The sequence below is a fragment of the Lutra lutra genome, chromosome 3 (genome assembly GCF_902655055.1).
Source record: "Lutra lutra chromosome 3, mLutLut1.2, whole genome shotgun sequence".
Lineage (NCBI taxonomy): Eukaryota > Metazoa > Chordata > Mammalia > Carnivora > Mustelidae > Lutra > Lutra lutra.
Window position 1 is genome coordinate 145,949,759 of NC_062280.1, and position 19,971 is coordinate 145,969,729.

Sequence of the window (19,971 nt, forward strand, 5' to 3'; positions counted from 1 at the left end):
AATTTCTTTTATTGTTTTAAAATCCTGGGCAAAAATCCATTAATCACAGTTTCTTGGAATTATCAAAAGTATATATATTTGACAACCCCCGAAACAGCAGCGATAATAAGATGAAACAATTTTCAACATTCTAGAGGTCAGTTTTCTTATTAGAAACATTGCTACATTTCAATTTAGTAAAAGATATAACATGAAGACATTCCACTTCCATTTACAATAACCATTTATAAGTGATGTTTATAAGCACTATAGAAAATATCATTTATAAAAATGTATTTTTATTTATACACTTATACACTTCTCAGCAAAGTAGGATATAACCCACATAAATTCTGCTACCTTCTTTCCTGTCTGAGAATTTCTCTCACTTAGGAAAACATGCAGTTGCTTCATCTATTGATTAAAAATGCTAAAAATCGTATTTTTAAAGTGAATCTTGAAAAGGAGGTGGTGGGGTGTAAATAGTACTGTTTTCTTCTTTTACTGCACTTAGAACTTTTCCCCCCAAGATTACCTTATCCAGCTTCATTTTGGTTAGGTCCTGGAGGGCGATGCGTAGTAGAATGGTGCCGAAGTGTGATTTAAGTGTTTGCTGAACAAATAAATAAGAAAATTAATTAAAAGTGGCCTACAAGGGTGAATTTCCCAAAACCCCATGACTTCAGTGGGCTAAATACCAGATGGGAAGGGTTTGGGAGACATAATGCTACATGTTCTCGCTTTACGCTTCCTCTCCAAGGACTCACTCTATTTATTGCTGTGGCATCTGGCAGGCTCGCTTTTCTGGGCCCAGCATGCTTCATGCCGTGTGTTAGCATTTTCCTGGAATGAAAGTCAAGGAAATACCATTTCTAAAAATACGCTTTATGGGTTTTCAAAAATATAGTATTTCCTTTCCACTAACTCATTCACTTTGAGGTCCTAATAAATGACATTCATGCATTGGAAAAAATCACAGTGAATCTGACTTTATCTATGCAACAAGCATAACAACTGCTTTCACGAAATGTGCAAACACTGTCCTCCTCTTCTGTTTTTGAGACATCTTATTTTTGTGGGTTTATGGCCACAGGCACTCCACACTCACTAAAAATAGTCGCTAAAACATTTACTCAGTGCTTATTTATCCCAGGAACTGTTCTTTACATATATCAGCAAGTCCAGTCCTTTACCAATCCTTTATACGAGGTATTATTTATCCCATTACATTTTATAAATAAGGAAATTTACACTTAGACTATTAAATAGTTTGCCAAATTCACATGGCTAGTATCTTACAGAGCTGGGATTGCTTTCTTTTTTCCTTTTGATTTTTTAAAACTAATTTATTATTTATTATGAAAGACTCCGTTTTTAAGAATTTTTTTCTTTTGCATCATTTTATTATGAAAATCTTTAACCATACAAAAAGGTAGGAAGAAATGTTTAGTGAACACTCATGTACCCACCATTATCCTTCCGTCCTTCTAGCCATCTACGAATCCATCCTATTTTTGGACCCATTTTAATAAGTAAGTTGTAGACATCACTACTGTTTACCCCCAAATACTTTGGGTTATATATCATTACTAGAATTCAAACTTTGTGTTTTATTTAATAATTCTTTTTTTAGGCAAAATATATATTTACATAAAATACACAGATCTTAAGTATACATTTCTGTAATTTCTGACAAATGTGCTCAAATCTGTATCACCTCAGAAAATTCCCTCATACTCTTTCTCTAGCAAATCCCCAGCCCTTTTCACATCCAGAGTAAGTCACTTCTGTTTTAGAACTTCATGTAACCAGAATCATATACCGCATACTCTTCCGTGTCAGGTTTCTTTCAAATAATATAATGTTTTTGAGATGACTCTATTCCTGAGTTTATCAATGCATTTCTTTTTTTTTCTAATTTTTAAATTTTTATTTAAGTTCACTTAATTAACATATAGTGTATTAGTTTCAGAGGTAGAGTTCAGTGATTCATCAGTTGTATATAACACCCAGTGCTCATTACATCTCATGCCCTCCTTAATGCCCATCATCCTGTTACCCCATACCCTCACCCCCCTCCCCTCCAGCAACCCCCAGTTTTCTTCCTATGGTTAAGAGTCTCTTATGGTTTGTCTCCCTCTCTGATCAAGTCTTGCTTTATTTTTCCTCCCTTTCTCTATGCTCCTCTGTTTTATTTCTTAAAGTCCATATATGAGTGAAATCATATGATAATTTTCTCTGATTACTTATTTCACTTAGATACCCTCTAGTTCCATTTACATTGTTGCAAATGGCAAGATTTCATTTTTTTTTTTTTGATGGCTGAGTAAAATCCATTGTGTGTGTGTGTGTGTGTATACACAGATACATACACACCACATCTTTATCTATTCATCTGTTGGTAAACATCTGGACTCTTTCCACAGTTTGGCTATTGTGGACATTGCTGCTATAAACATTCAGGTACACATGCTCCTTCAGATCACTACATCTGTATCTTTGGGGTAAATACCCAGTAGTGTGATTGCTGGGTCATAGGGTAGCTCTATTTTCAAATTTTGAGGAACCTCCATACTGTTTTCAGAGTGTCTGCACCAGCTTGCATTCCCACCAACAATGTAGGAGGGTTCCCCTTTCTCTGCATCCTCGCCAACACCTGTCATTTCTTGACTGGTTAATTTTAGCCATTCTGACTGATGTGAGGTGGTATCTCACTGTGGTTTTGATTTGTATTTCCCTGATATCGAGTGATGTTGAACACTTTTTCATGTGTCTGTTGGCCATTTATATGTCTTCTTTGGAGAAGTGTCTGTTCATGTCATCTACTCATTTCTTGACTGGGTTATTCTTCAGGTATTGAGTTTGATAAGTTCTTTATAGATTTTGGATATCCATCTTCATCTGATAAAGCATTTGCAAAAATCTTCTCCCATTTTGTAGGTTGTCTTTTAGTTTTGGTGACTGTTTCCTATGCTGTACATTTCAATTTCCTGGGGACTGATATTTTATTCCATAAATATGCTACGGTTCATTGATCCATTCTTCAATGGATGAACACCTTTGCTCTTTGCAGGTTTGACTTTAATAAATGAAGTTATTATATAAGCATTCCTGAACAAGTCCTTTTGTAAATGTAGGCTTTCATTTCCATTAGGTCAATATTGAAGAGTGGAATTTAAGTCATAGTAGGTACATATTCAGTTTTACAAGAAATTACAGGTCTTTGTCCAAAGCAGCTGCACCATTTTACATCCCTACATACAGTATATGATAGTTTTAGTTGTTCTATATCCTCAACATTTGGTATTATCAGTCTTTTAAATTTTAGCCACTCTGATGGGTTTTTGGTGGTACTTCCTTATCTAATATGTATTTTTCTTGATGACTCATATCTGGAAAACCTCTTTATGTGCTTACTGGGGCATTCATATATCTTCCTTCATAAAATGTCCATTAAATTATTTTCCCATATCTATATTGGGTTGTTTGTACTTCTATTTTTGAGGTTTACTATATAAAAAATATATATATATGTATATATATATATATATACACACACACATATACATATATATGACTTCCATCTTTGTTCTTCTTTTACAATATTGGTTTAGCTTTCTTAGTTGTTATGAAATTTTATATACATCTTAGAATTAGCTTGCCAGTTTCTAACAATAATCAACTTAGTGAGGCTCAGATTGGGAATATATTATATCTAAGTCTCAATTTGGGAAGATTTGAGTATCATCAATAATGAGCATAATTCATAAGCACAATTCATAAGCATATATACCTTCTCCATTTTGATAGGTCTTCTTTAGTATTTATCAGCAATATTTGGTAGTTTTTGTGTAAAATTCTTATATGCTTCTTGTTTCATATTACTAAGAATTTTAAGGATTTTTAATACTTCAGGTGAAATTTTGATTTTTTTATCTCCTAATTGCTTACTGCTAACATAAAAAACTATAATTATAGTATTATCCTGATACCAAAATCAAACAAATATAAGAAAGCTACAGACCAATATTCTTTGGGAATAAAACAACATGTGAAGAGAATTACACACCATGGGCAAGTGGGATTTATCTCAGGAATGCAAGGCTAGTACAACATTCAAAAGTTAATCAATTTAAGATACCACATTAATAGAAAAAAGGGCAAAAACCATGTGATCATCTCAGTAGACCCAGAAAGAACATTTGACCCATACCTTTCATAATAAAACTATTCAACAAACTAGATATATAAAGAAAATTTCTCAACCTGGTAAAGGTTATCTATGAAAAACCTACAACTAACATCGTACTTATTGGTGAAAAACTGAAAGTGTTTCCCACCAAAGATGAGGAACAAGACAAGGATATCTTCTCTTGCCACCTCTATTCAATAATATACTGGGGGTTTTAGCCAAGGCAGGCAAGCAAGAAAAGAAATAAAGGGCATCTCAGTTGGAAAGGGACATATAAAACAAACTCTGAATACAGATGGCACAGTCTTATATAGACAAAATCCTAAGGAATTCACACACACACATACAAAACCATTGGGGCTAATGAATGAGTTCAGAAAGCCTGCAGGATAGATCAGTGTATTGCAACCAGTTATATTTCTGTACACCAGCAATGAGCAATCTAAAAATGGAATTAAGAAAACAGTTCCATTTAAAATAGCATCAAAATTTTTTTAAAAATGCTTAGGAATAAGTATAGCAAAATAAGCATAATACATGGACAGTGAACACTAAAAAAGCAATGTCAAAAAAAAAAAAAAAAAAGATGACCTAAATAGAGAGACACCACATGTTCTGGAAGACTAATGTTGAGATGGCAATCTATGAATGTATGAATATAACACAAAATATAATCATTAGTTTTTAGGAAAACATAAATGAAAACCACAGTAAAACCGCTTCATACCCACTTGGATTACTATAATAAAAAAAAAACAAAAACTGATGATAGTAAGTGTTGGCGAGGAGGTAGAGATTTTGAACCATTATTCCTTTTGGTGGGAATGTGAAATACTGTAACCATTTTGGAACAGAGTGTGGCATTTCCTCAAAAAGTTATTCATAGAATTACCTTTTGACCTTGAAATTGTACTCTCAGGTATAAAACCAAGAGAACTGAGAATATATGTTCACACTGGGACACCTGGGTGGCTCAGTTGGTTAAGCATCTGCCTTCAGCTCAGGTCATGATCCCAGAGTCCTGGGATCAAGTCCCTCTTCTGGCTCTTTGCTTAGCAGGGAGCCTGCTTCTCCTTCTGGCTGCCACTCTCCCTCCTTATACTCTCTCTCCTGTGCCCTCTCTCTGGCAAATAAATAAAATCTTTAAAAATACATATCTATATATATACATTCACACAAAAAACTCATATACAAATGTTCATCACAATATTATTCCTAATAGCTAAAAGTATAGAAAACCCAAACAGCTAATGAATAGATAAACAAAATGTGGCATATACATACAACAGAATATTATTCAGCCAAAAAAGGGAATGAGATACAGATAAATGCTACAATGTGGATGAAACTTGTAAACAGAATGCCAAGGAAAAGAAGTCAGACAAAAAAGACATGTTGTCTAATTCCATTTATGTGGAGTGTTCAGAGAAGGCAACCCCATGGAGACAGAAAGTAGACTAGTGGTTACCAGGGACTTGGGGGAATGGAGAGCGAGTGCTAATGGTACACGTTTCCTTTTCAGATGACAAAATATTCTGAAATTAGATAAGGATAATAAATAGGTGCACAATCTTGTAAATATACACAGAACCATTGAACTGTACACTTAAAAAGGATTAAATATATGGTATGTAAATTATATCTCAGTATAAAAATAAAACTATACCAATTTTATAAGCTTATTTACCAGTTATAATTATTGTTTGGTAGATTTCATAGGATTTTTTAATATAAACTATGCACATAGAGACAGTTTTGTTTCTTTCCATTGTTTATCTTCTATTTCTTTTTCTTACTTTATTGTAGTGGTTCAAACCTCCTTGGAAAGAAATGGTGAGATTGGGTATCCTTGCCTTGCTCCTGATTTCCTGAGGACTCTTTTATTGTATTAAAAATTGAATAAGATTTTAGCCGTAGGATTTTCAGAGATGCTTTTTATCAGATTGGAAAAGTTCTTTTCCATTCCTAGTTGGTTATTATTTTATTATAAATGGATGTTTAATTTTCTCAAAGCTTTCTTCTTTATCCATTAAGTGACTCATACAGTTTTTCTCTTTTATTCTTGAATCTTTCACTTTATCTTGTACCTGATTATCAATGAAATAGACACTGGGATAGACAACGAAGTATACAGGATCCCACAGAAGATTTTTCAGGGCTCAGGCTGCATGTGGCAATCCACATTCCTTTGTCTAGAACTAGTTACCTTTACACCTAAATGCAAGGACTAGTGGGAATTATAGTCTTCCTATGTGCCTAGAAAAACCATGAAATGATTTGGTGAAAACAGAACAATTACAGTGATGATGTTTAAAAGAAAAAAAATAAGGCTATACATTTCTGTAACACTATATACTATCTAATTCAAAAGTCCTTTCCATTTTCCATGATTTGTATTAGAATTCAGCATGTATCTGTCATGATAGGCTGTTGCTCTGGTCTGTTCTTTATTCTTCATACATTTCTGGCCTTCTCACCAGTCCCAAGGTTTTCCATCTTCCTTTTTGGGCCGAAAACCCTGAAATTCACTTCTACAGCTTAGACAACTCTCCTGAAATCTGAACCTCATTCCAGCAAGCCTTTGAAGCATGTCTGCATGGATATTCCACTTAAAAGTCCCCAGACTGAGTTATTTCCTTCTCGAACCCTTTCTTTCCTGTGTCTTGTCTAACTCAGATAAAAGCACATTGGACACCCCATTATTTAATCCACATTCATCTCTGACTTATCTCTCTCACTTTCCACATCTAATCGCTTCAATGCATTAATCTTCTAAAATCTCTCTCAAGTTGATTCTTTCTTCTGTATTTCCATAGCTATGGCAGGTCCTTTCCCTCCATGTGGAGAATCACAGCGTTCTTGCCTCACAGCTCAGCCCCTTTGAGCCATCTCTCACTCATTTTAGGGTAACATTTCTTAAAATACAAATATAATTATGGTACCTTTATACATTAAATAATCTAATGACCTTCTCTTAGAGTATCTGTTTTCAGGCTTTTCTTCTTATTTTAATGTAGTAGAAATCTGTTTTCAGGTTCAAATCCTGGAGTTGAACAAAACAGTAAATGGATGGTAAGAGCCAGTTTTCTCCCTGCTACGGCATTTGCAGATAAGCAAGGAGGGGAGGCTGGAATGAAAACCTTAGTGCTGGATTAGAGTTGGACATGTCACATAGGAACATGTAACCTAATATATATATACCAACAGACAGGTATAGGAACAATTGTGGTTATGTGTGTATATCTGGGCTTGAATATCTCTGTACCTTCCCTAGCTCTTCCTGCTGACAGGCCCTGGGGGCAGTGCTACCCCCATGGTAGCTAAAACACCAGTACCCAAATACTGGTTTATAAATATCATGCCCCAATTAAAGGAACTAGGAATATTTGGAGAAGTAGCTGGTTCTAGGCCTGAGGATGGAAAAATACAATGAAAACTTGGAGCATTTGTTATTCCCCAAAGCAATAAGGCACTCAAGAACCAGAAGAATGGGAGCATGTCAAAAGGGACATACGAGGGGCACCTGGGTGGCTCAGTGGGTTAAGCCGCTGCCTTCGGCTCAGGTCATGATCCCAGGTCCTGGGTTCGAGCCCCACATCGGGCTTTCTGCTCAGCAGAGAGCCTGCTTCCTCCTCCCTCTCTGCCTGCCTCTCTGCTTACTTGTGATTTCTCTCTGTCAAATAAATAAATAAAATCTTTAAAAAAAAAAAAAAAAAGGGACATACGAGCCAACCTAAAAAAGTTCCCAGTGACCAAGGCTTGAATAATTTGAGCAACAAAATAGATAACGTGGTATTGGATTACAGTTGAAAGTATAAGACGAATATATATGAGTTCATCCATATAAATAAATGATTAAACAAATTAATAACTGGAATGGAAGGGACAAATCTTCCTTATAAAATAATTCCACCTAGCAAAGGCAAATATGGCTTCCTCCAGCAAGTAAAGTTTACTCTCATCCTCCAGTGGGAATTGAACTTAATGACTGACCCCCAATAAGAGAATTTGTGAAGAAGAGAAAGAGTAACTTTCCAGAGGAGAATCCTGGTAAACACTAGTGATCAAGGTTATCATCACAAGTGGTAAGTCTTGTTGATATCATACAGCTCCTGCTGTGACCTGATGAAAAAATGTACCTTATCTCTGCAGTATTCCTCCCCAAACCCATAAACGTAGTCTGGTCATATGGAAAACAGTAGACAAAACCAAAGTGAAGGACTTCGTCTAAAAAACTGGCTAATATTTCTCAAAACTGTCAGGGTCATGAGTAACAAGGAAAAACTGAGAAACTGTTATGATGAAACGCAATGTGGTATCTTGGACTGGATGCTGGAACAGAGAAAATACATTAGCAGAAATACTGGTGGGATAGGAACGAAGGCTGGAGTTTAGCTAATAGCAGTGTACTGGTATTGGTTTCTTGATTACGACAAATGTGCCACAGTAACGTAAAAGGTTAATGTTAGGGGAAACTCGGTGAAGCATTTATGGGAACTCTCTGTACTATCTTGGCAACTTTTCTGTAAAACTAGTTCAAATTTTAAGAGCTATTTAAAAAATTAAGAAGGCCCAGTATAAGAGAGATACTCTCCAAGCTGCTGTGCTTCAGGTAGAGTTGCAGGACCCAGAGTCCTGACTCCCTGGCCTCCCTCTCCCTCCACTCTGTCCTCGTCCCACCTCCCTCCCTCCCTAGGGCTCGAGGGTTATCTGGTCCGGATTTTGCAAACAACCATCTATAGAATTAAACCCAAACTCCTTGACATGCCTTCCAGTGCCCTTTATATCCTCGCCTTTGCCTCCCTCTCCCTTCATCATCTGTTGATCTCCTGCCTCCTGTATTTATTTCCATCATATATTCTGAAGGCAATTTCTTTCCTTTAAGCAAACCATGACCTTTGTGTTGATTTTGCCCAAGCTGTTCTTTCAGCTTAGAAGATTTTTCTCAAGTTTGTTCAGCCTCAAAAACTCTCCATTTTATGCCTAGATCATCTGAGAATTTAGCTCAAGAGTCTCCTCTCCACAAAGTCTCTAAGGGGAGGGAGGTGCTCTGGCAGTATTTCCATGATAACGTGTCATCCCTCTTTGCTGTTTGTATGCAGGCAGCCTTCTTTTGGGGGTTGGCAAGCCCCCTAAGGAGATGTCATTCATCTCTTTGTGCCAAATATCAAGATATACCTAAGACAGAGCAGGTATTAAGTACACGTCAAGTAAATGGATAAATGGATGGGTGGAGGAATGGACAATAGCAAGGTTACTAAAACTAAGTTATGTCCTTTTTTTGTGGCATTTATATTTATTTGAATCTGGCTGTTCTAAAGCTACAAACTCAAAATTCTAGTAGGCGAATTGATTGCAGTTTTCTAGGATAAAAAGAAAAGCATTGGGTCTTGGGGGATAAGTACTAGACTTAATTCCACCAGTACGTCTAGAAAACATACTGAAGGGGTTTGGATTTTACCCCTTTAAATAGCAAGAAGTCTACATGTTGCATTCTTTACAGTCAATTAGATGGGGGCTGTAATGTTGCTTTTTTAGTCCGCTGGTGTTTGGAGGACTTGTCAGTAAAGCTGGTGGGTACATTCATCTTCATTAGCCGTTTCAAAGTGATGCTTTTTGGTGCAGGTGGGCCAACTATTCTCAGGCACTTTAATTTGCCAATTATTGTACCCATGGATAAGAACAGATAGTGATTAGTCTCACATTTTGCTCACTGGGCAGCTTAATGTTCTTGTCACCTTACATTGAGTTTTAAATGTGCAAAGTGCAAAAAGTGTCAAATGCTTTTCTCCAACTTGGGGGTGGGAGAGTGGTCACACCTAGTTACTTGCATTGCTTCTGGATACAGAAACTAAAGGGCCTGATTGATTAATAAAAGAACAAGATAATATGGCAGAAGTCAATCAAGGAAGAAGGTGCATGTGCACTTGTGTATATAAAGGCTTCGGTGTATCTACTTGCTTTCACAGAGGCACTGTATGCTAGCTTAGAGAATCCAAGTGGTAGTTGATGGCTTAGATTACTACCATTTAAGGAAAGAGAGCATGGTAGGATATTCTTTACAAAATAACTTTGCGCCTTAATAATTTCCTTCTTTGGATATTCTCAGGCAACACAGGTGACCCAAAACACAGAGTGAGATGCATCAGTTTTTCACATAATGAATATTCACTGCCTTATACTTTGGATGGTTTTACCCGAGCTGTGTTTCACTAATGCCTTCTTTAAAAAAAAAAAAAAATTGCCAAAGAAAGGTAGGAAAGTTCCCTTTGGAAAAACCCACCCCTCCCCCCGGGCAGTTTTGTTTGCTGTTCTTTAGCTTAATTGTCTGGGAGTAAAGTTGACTCGTTTATGGGAACCAAACCTAGTGCCCCTATTAGCAGAGAAGATTATTTAAAAGTGTAAGAAGGCATAGGAAAATGTCAGGCACATAGCATCCCAGACATAAACTTTAGTTGCTACCCTCTTGAAGAATGTTTGCATATAATGTTGTTCATGCCACTGATAACAGAAAATGTATTTAATAACTACTCAGAATTAATATGCTGTAGTATGCATGGCTGCCTAATTTAATTTATCTCTGATTAAGCTTATTATGTTTGAGATCACTTTACAGAAGAGATTTTTTTTTGCCAGCTGTAAGCTTATTTGAATTGTAATATAAGTTAATAATGTGTGAAATAACCAGTGGTGCCTACTTCTAAATGTTAATTTTGCCCACTGACTTCCTGAGATGATGCATACCCAGATCATTCATTGACATTTAGTTCATATCTTGCATGAAGACCAGATATTGGAATAAATAGGAAAATTAACTCTTTTAGGAGGCAAAGACAAATGGAAGAGTAGTGCTTTAATTCTGAAATCAGAGAAAAGGCCATTGCATTATAAAAGTAATTGAAAATCATTCCTTGATAATCACATAACGTGAAAACTAATGCGTAACTTTTGCACAAGTTCTATTGTAACTGTAGTCCTTCAACATTAAATAACCACTTGATTGGATAGGGTGGAACCTCAAGAGTTTGGCCGCGACTGCTGGAGCATTTGACTTGATGTCTGGGTGATGAGGTCTCTTCAGTGGGCCTACCACGAGAGAGGGAAGGGACTTCTGCCACTGCCATTCAGTGGCTTGGTCCCCAAGCTTGACTTTATGCCTGTCTTAAACCAGCTCTTTCATCCACCAGTCCAGTTCTCATTTTCAGTGTCATGGGAGATCATCACCAAATAAATGATTGGGTAATTATGACCCCCTTGTTCAGTGGTTGGCCTTATACTGAGCTACGTGCCTCCCTAGATATGGTGTCCATTGTGTAAAATGTGTATATATATTTACATTACTTTATTTTATTTTTATTATATTTTTTCAAGATTTTATTTATTTATTTGACATACAGAGATCACAAGTAGGCAGAGAGACAGGCAGAGAGAGAGGGGAAAGCAGGCTCCCTCCTGAGCAGAGAGCCCTATGCGGGGCTTGATCCCAGGACCCTGGGATCATGACCCGAGCTGAAGGCAGAGACTTTAATCCACTGAGCCACCCAGGCACCCCTATTATATTTATATTTGCTTCTTACCTACCCCAAAAGTGTTTTTCTCCCTCCTGGGGTTGCCTTTCCTGGTTCTAATTGAAATTCTACCCAGTCTTCAAGGCCTTGTTTAAACCCTACCTACCACCCTGTGCAGATTTCTCAACCATCTCTGGGCACAGCCATTTCCTCTTTGATCTCCTCTTGCGGTTGGTGACTCCATCGTTTAGTCACCTTTCATGTGTTACACGGTGAGCTCCCTGAAGGCAGCTTGAGTTTTGAGTTTTAAACCTTTGTGGCCCCACAGTGCCCAATACACACACACAAAGGCAATAGATGGTGGTGTTTGATGGTCAGAATGAAAACATGAAAAGACAGAAACTTATATATCCTGATCCTTAGGTAAATAAATGTACAGTCAGTTTGTGGGTTCTCACGTGTTTAAGATGTGAAATGGAAACTTACATGTAATATTTAAAAAGTCAGTGCCCATAAAGTAGATTTCTCCTGGCTCTGAGTGGCTCTTATTAGATCTATAGTTTGAATTCCAGAATGGATGCAAAGTAGTGTTTTTTAGCCCATGGTAACCTTAGAATGAACTGGGGAATTTCAAATATATATTCTAATGATTGGGACTCACCTTCAGACCAAATCTGGGAATAGCATCATTTTAAAAAACTTAACCAGATGATCTAGAAAGGAGCCAGAATTGAGAACCACTGGTGTAAAGGAAACTTAAAGGTCATTAAATTCATTCATCCATCTGGTGTCTGATTGCTTTCTACAGCTGTTTGGCAATGAAAGAAGAGAACTTCTAATAGGGAGATTAAAATTACAACTTTCTCGTGCAAGAGTCCAGTCCTCTCACTCAGGCTACAAACCAAGGTGACCCACTGTCACTGTTTGCCAGAGACTGTCTCAGTTTTAGCCCAGAAGGCCCAACACATGGGACACCTATCTGTCCTGGACAAACTAGGATGATTGGGCTACCCTACTACCAACACACTCATTCTCTGGATTCTACAATGTTGTTTTTTTGATAAATTTCCTTTTAAGGAGGAGGAAAAGTATGCTTTTGAGGCAGAGTATTTAATGAAAAGATAGAAATAATTAGAACACTTTAAAACCTTAGCAGCCCTGAGGGGAAAGAGACAAATCAAGAGAAAAAAGAGAAAACATAGCAACAGGTTGTGTTGGAATTCCTGCAATTAAGATGAAGGAGGGGGCTTTATTTCATGTAATTAATTAAAGAACATCAACATATTCATTCACTTTTATCTCTGCTATATAGATAAATTAAGAATGATTTTGTAATGTAAGAACGCATTAAATGAAAATCCCAAATTTGTAAATATAATCAACTTAGCTATAAGCTCCTTGAGGATAGTTATTTTTACCAGTAAGAAAACAAAGACTTATTAAAGGCTACATGGAAAGTTCCTGACGCAGCTTCTGGCTCTTGGATACTCTTTTGGTAGGTTCTTCGGCCTCTTTCCTGCTGTATATCCTTTTATTGCCAGCAACATACAGTACAGCCCTTTCCTTTCAGATCAAAGTAAATGCTGGTAGGTTGATAGGAGAAGTGAAATTGTTTTAGTTGACAAATCGTTTTAGTGGTTTAACTTGTAATTGTCGCATTAAAAATTATGCCCATGAAATGCCCATTTGAGTCTTCTTCTGTTTTCACGCTGTAGTCCAGCAGCCTCAGGATTAATTTATCCCACAGAGATTTTCCATCCAGGTCCCATTGATCACTGAGCAGCCAGTCTGATCACTACCCTGCTGATTCATTTCATTCACTGATTGCCAAAATTGCCAGATGTGTCTTAGTAATCTGACTCTCTTCTTCGCCAAATCAGATCTACCAAATTGGCAGCAGTGCATTCAACGTGTTGGTGATGAGAGATACTGATGGTACCATGTGGAGCAGATGCTAACCTATACTTAGAAATTTCCTTGGAACCATGATAGACTTTCTCCCATAAAAGTTAAATGCTGCTGTAGGAGAAATCAACAAATAAAACCTCTGACACATTATATTTCCCTTTTTTTTCCTTATCTAGACCATTTAGCTGAGGCCATAAGACTCAGAGAAACATAGAATGAGAAGCTGCAGGTCAACTCATCATCCTTTCCAAAATATGGAAATAAGTAGTACCTGAAAAAAAAAAAAAAAGTGGGGATGATTTGTAAGCAAATAAGTTTGTGATAGGCCAGGTTGAACAAATCCAAACTGGTCCCTGGAATGGGGGAGTTGAACACATATTCCAAAATTACCTAACTGTAGAACTCTTTCTCTTTCATATCTGAAGGAGCTTCATCTAGCCTCCCAATTTTGCTGTTAATAGTGTCCCCAAAGGTTAAGAAACTGATCCAGAGTCAAATATTATCTTTAATTTTTTCCCACGGTCCCTGCCCCCCCCATATTGCTTTCTCTAATTGCCTATGGAACTTATCCCCATCACTCCTAAGTAACTCACATGTTCCTTCTAATGGACCAGCTTACCAGTGATATGATGCCTAAGAACAGAAGTGAAAACTGTTCACTTAGAAAAGATGTGCTTCTAGAGAGTTAAAGGTTTCTTCTTATGCTCTGATTTTAATAGCTTTTACTTATTGGGCACGTAGAATATGTCAGGCTCTTTATATGTATTATGTGATTTGATCTTCATAAAAACCTGCAAAATAGATAATACTATGTCCATTTTCCTGTTAATGAGATTGTGAGCTTTCTGAAGATCATACATTCAGTAAGTTGGAAGAGTTAGGATTTAAAACAAGGTCCGTCTGACTACAAAGTCTTTCATCTTATCAAGCACAAAGATATGACCACAGCTGCTTTAGAAGCATTGTTGTGGATAACATACTTACTTTTTAAAAAAGTTATTGGCCCATAATTGAGTTACGGCATAGTATAGAGAGAATTACATAATTTCAGGTAGACAAATTTGTAAGAAATATACTTGGGAAAAATAAAAACATATTAAAAGGATAACCAGTAATCTGACCTAAATTTATTTTGGGAACGAGGTAAGGAATATATACAATATACATTAGTGCATACATACATGCATGCATTCTGAAACCAAACATAGATAGTTTGGGGGGCAATAAAAGGACAGTAACATAACTAGAAGATAATCTGAGCATGTAATTGTGACACTTTCTTATCTGGATTGTTTTTGCTGAATAATGGTGTTTTTTATATGAATTTTGGGTTCATGTTCCTGAATGAATGGATGGATGGAGTTTCTCCCTAAACACTTAGTGATTTCATTACTTGAATGCCTTCCATGTGAGTGAGCATTGTTTAGAGTTATCTTAAAGTCAGATGACTTTCTGCAATCTTTTCTCTTGTTTAATAAACTTATACAGCTTTTCTTAAAATAGTTATTTGGGCCAATCGTCTCAGGATTTTTTAAAATCCTTTTCTTGATGTCTGTTTCTTTTATTTCCTTCCCCACTCTGTCCCCCCAGCTCACCTTCTCAACCCACCCTTTTTCCCTCCCTCCCTTCTTTCCTTCCTTCCCCTGTACTAAGAAATTGACGTGGCATCTGCCTCAAGTTGGACCCATGTCCAAACTACTGGAGTCAAGATAACAATGAGACACTATAAAGCTAAGTTCTTAGAGGAGTTCAACTCACTTTGCATAACACTACCTTGAAAATAATGGATAATTAAAATGATTTGGGCAACATCCTCCCTGAAAATAGGTTTCAGTCGTTGATTAGGGGTAACCTGAAATTCTCTGGATAAACAAACTAGACCAGAGTAGAATACATAATAAGTACATAAAACCCAGGAAAAAATTTATAAGACTGGAAACCTGTGTTCTGTCAGATTGAAGACAATGCATTCACATCTTCTTATCCCAAAATCTCCCTGAAATTGTAGTAAAGGGTCAAAAAAAGCTACAAAAAGATAAAAAGAGAATGAGAGCAAGAGAGACCAAGCCAAGGAGGAGATAATGCCAAGTAGGAGATGTCAGCACATTTGGGGAAGATGGTACTGTGATGGAGGAGGAGGAGCTAAGCTAGCCTGGGAAAAGCCTGTAAATTCATTTTGCAGGACCCTGGGGGGACTTGGAAGGGTGTGAGCATTAGTCCTCTCCCTGCATCACACCGTCCCTACCAGTTCTCCATCCGTACTGGATGCTTGAGGCACAGTCTCTAGCTAAAGTGACTCAGAGCTGCTCTGGACTCAAGGAAATGTAGCCCAGGCTGGAGAGGTAAAGCCAGGGGAACTAAACTCCACAGGGAACAAGTTTGACCCTCCTGGACTATTTCATAGCAGAGCTCCAGAGCAGCTAGTGCTGGGGACCGGCTCTTTAGATAAGAGTTTAAAGGATGCTCATCTAGAGAAACCGAACAACTCAAAGAAATGACCTGACTGTTGTTTGGAATTCCCATCAAAATGGCTGGATTCCCCACCCAGTTACCCCACAAGGATGCTTGCCAGGTAATAAAAATGCCCTGCACCCATGCAGGGCTTCCACTTAGTCTTGTAAAGACTCAACTCTTCCAAAGTGCATGTGTGTGTGTGTGTGTGTGTGTGTGTGTGTGTGTGTGTCTGAAATATAAATGAATAGTGAGAGAGTCACCAGTGAGTATAAGCCCCAACATAAAATACAGAATAAAATATAGAGATCAAAACAGGGAAGTTGGGGGGTTTGCTCAGTGAAAATATAGATAACTCAGAAGTAGAAGTAAAACTTTAAAGAACCTAAATATCTTCAAAAAGATTAGAGGACAGTATTAGATCTACAAAATAAAAAGGGCATCCTATTTTTAAAAAGGATAATCTGAAGATAAGAGCTCCTGGAAATTAAACTTACAGTTAAAAAAATATATATCCAGAGGTATAAAAGATAAAGTCAAGTAAACTTTCTAGAAAGTAGATTAACAGGGCAAAGATGGACAAGAGGGAAAAGAAGGTAAGAAATGCAGTGGATGAGTCCATGAGATTCAGCATCTTACTATAGGAGTTCCAGAAAGAGAAAACAGGGAAAAAAAAAAAATGGTGAGGAGACAAGTATCAAAAAATAATACAAGAAAATTTTCAAAATGAAACAATAGGCATATCCACATTTGAAGGGTCCAGAATAATGGATAAGAAAAGATCCTCACTGAGATCCTTTAATATGAGGTTTCAGAATACCAGGGATTACAAAGAAGATTCCAAAACCTTCCAGAAAAATAGGTCATATATAAAAGATCCGGAATACCAATGACACCAGGCTCCTCAAGTGTCCAAAGACAGTTCAGCCCTCACAATGCTTAGGTGGATGATTTTACTTAGGATTCAATGACAAGCTTAAGTAGCAGTGTTGAGTGTAGAATTAAGACGTTTTCAGACGCTCAAGGAAGGTCTCAACAAATTTACCTCCCATGTACCTTTTCTCAGGAAGCTACTAGAGAATGTGCTCTACAAAAATGAGGATGTAAACCAAGAAAGAGGAAGCCATGGGATCCAGGAAACGGGGGACCCAACACAGGCGAGAGGCGCAGGGATTTCGCAAGATGGTGTTAAAAAGAAGCCCCAGGACAACAGGTGGGCAGCTGGCCTGGGAAACCGCTAGACCAGACAACTCAGTGGGAGGATCCTCGAGGGAAGAATAGAAGTGACAGATTAACCGATGGTGTTGATCACGTAAAGAAAAAATGGTTTTAATAGGGCTTTTGTAGTTAAAAAGTTTAAACTTTAAAAAGTGCAGGAGCAATTAGTAATAGACAAAAAGGGGGGGGGAGCCACTAGAAAAACTAAATATTGAACAAGCTAGGAAGTGTTTTCTTAGTCTATGTGGCTCAATAGTAAACAACTATTATACAGTCATAACAATCTAAACACAGAGTTTTGATTCAACCCCAAATCTCTACTTTAACGTAGTGGGGAGATACGGGAGGACGCTTGCTGGGAGGTGGTGATGGTACAGGGCTGTTAAACTTTTCTTTGTCTACTAGGGAGACAGAAGGTAATCTCTAAAAACGGTAACTTAAGAAATATCAGTATGTACACATTACTTAAATTAAATCTGGAAGTTGAAAGTAGTTTTCTCTTCCATGGCAGGATTCATCCTCTTTGTGGGGAGGGATGGGTTGGTTACCGGTTAGTATCTCTCTTCTGGCTAACACATAGATTTATCAAACTGAGAGTAACTGCGTGGGGCCAAAGACTTACCTGTGTAGCAAGCTCACTCTGGCAAATAACTCTCTTTCATAATAAAGCAAACCAAAAATGCGATCTCCTCCGAGGAACAGGAAGGGGTGGGGGGGGACAGGTGACAGAGGGGATGGTTGTTTTTAATTATAGGCCTTATAGTATAGGCCTGACAGCTTTTTTAAACTATAGGCATATCTTATTTTGAGAAGTATGAAGTGGGTTTTAAAAATTACTGGAATTAGAAGTAGAGGTTGTAAAACCAAAGAGTACAACCCTCCCCCACTCCTGTACACCACAAAAAAACAAAAACAGAGGAAGAAGCTAATGTTGCTTTTTTGGATCTCTTTCGGAACTAATGTATTTAGCCCACATCTAATAACGAAGTCGGGGCCTTAGGAACCTCTGCTGGTCTCACCCCAGCCAACGTTGCCTGCCATCCAAGTACACCCCACATTCAGCGCTGAAGCTCTACAGGGCCACTGCGCGGTCCCTTGCCGCATCTGTTCTTCCCCTCAGCTGGGCCTGTGCTCCCCTTCCGCTCACACGTGTTCACACACACTCACCCAGTCCCAGAGTCTCCTTGTTCCACTTTCCCCATTTTGTATCTCCCTTCGGATTCCTCTCCGAAGGGTCTTCAAGAGGCCTCGGATCATAGTGTTCTCCCCTTTGTTTTAATCCTTGTTGTATTGCATTTGGCACCACTTACCACAGTCCTGCTATGTTGTGTTGTTTGGTTTTTACTTGTCTTGTCTTTGCTGAAAGCTAGAAGGTGACAAGGGCAGGAGCCATGTTGCACTGATATTTATTCCTCCTACAGAGCTTGGCTGAGTGCTGACATAATCCAGGTCCCGCCTCAGATAATAATTAAATGAATAAATTAATCTTTCATTAAATGTGGAATCTGTTCAGTCAGATGGCCCAGAGTTAAACATCTGTATCCACATTAATAAATATTACTGGAAGGTAAGGATTTTGTTTGTTTTGTTTTAGGGAAGCTCACATGCTTTCTCCTAAAGGAGAAGATTGCCTTCAGAGCCCAGAGGGTTACCTGTTCCCTAAAATGTTTGCTTCTGCTTCATTTGTGGGGGATGTATAAAGCTTGTCACCTGGAGGGTCAAAGATTTCCTTTGACTCTGTAAGGATTCCAGGTAGACTGGCATTGAGGAAAATTGCAAACAGGGTGTTGCCTTGGCTGCCCCACCAACCCCAGCTAGAGGAGTTTCTAGACATCACCCTGTGCCTGGTCGACAGTAGCATAGGCTAAGATGAGGCAGGAAAGGGGAGAGCCTCTCCTGAGGCCAGAACACTAAAAAAGACATTCCAGCAATACTCAAGGATAACAGGAGCACCGGTGCGGGGGTGGGGGGGGGGCTGTGAGTGGCCCTGGGACTTATATCCAGAGCTTCTTACACTTGAGCACCTGAGGTCCCTTTCTACTTCATCAGGTTGGATGCCACATTCCCCCAATCTTTTTATGACCACTAACTAACTGATCATCTTAACAAGTTACACAGCAGGATTAATCTAGAACCTTCCTATGTGCAAACAGTGGCATACTATGGACCCACGAAAGAGAATGAGGTAGACTTGTTCAGTTCTGTTATGGGGAGAGCTTTAACTCAGACTGCTGAAGGGAAAGTCAGCGTGGAATGGGAGGATTCCCGTCGTGTCTTTACGGCGATGTCACTGTTTCAGTTCGCTCTTCCTTAACCACTGTGTTTACAATCACAATCATCCCCTCTCCTGCTTTTTTTCCATTAACTTTTATCCCTATTTGACATATCATGTATTTATTTTGTTTATGATCTATATATTCCTTACTGGAATGTAAGGTACAGTAGGGTTTCTGTGTGTTTTATTTACTGTTACCCCCGCCCAGTGCCTTAAAATGACTGTATGAATGAATTTGTATGAAAAAGTGCATTATTTGCATAGAATATTATTATTCATCCAGAATCTCTAGAAGGCCACAAACCTAACGACAGTTCTCTGTGAGCTGTAGAACTAAGGACATGTGGGAGGAAGAGTAACTTCTGTTGCATGTATCTTACCGCATACACGCATCACTTCTTAAAATAAAAACACTAGTTTAAGAGGGAGTCCCATTTGCA

At 38.0% G+C, this 19,971-nt stretch overlaps 1 protein-coding gene across 4 annotated transcripts in view; it reads left to right on the forward strand.

Moving 5' to 3' along the window:
• Positions 1-19,971, forward strand: part of ENOX1 (ecto-NOX disulfide-thiol exchanger 1) — a 571,933-nt gene that overhangs the window by 299,920 nt on the left and 252,042 nt on the right. For 2 of the 4 annotated variants that reach the window (XM_047723525.1, XM_047723526.1), the window contains 2 exons: positions 8,141-8,256; positions 17,105-17,251. The exons of 1 other annotated variant lie outside the window; for it this stretch is intronic. In XM_047723525.1, the coding sequence (XP_047579481.1) occupies positions 17,164-17,251 (88 nt within the window). In that variant the 5' untranslated portion in view covers positions 8,141-8,256; positions 17,105-17,163. The remainder of the gene's footprint in view (positions 1-8,140; positions 8,257-17,104; positions 17,252-19,971) is intronic. One more of the 4 variants, XM_047723524.1, reaches the window with a different exon arrangement.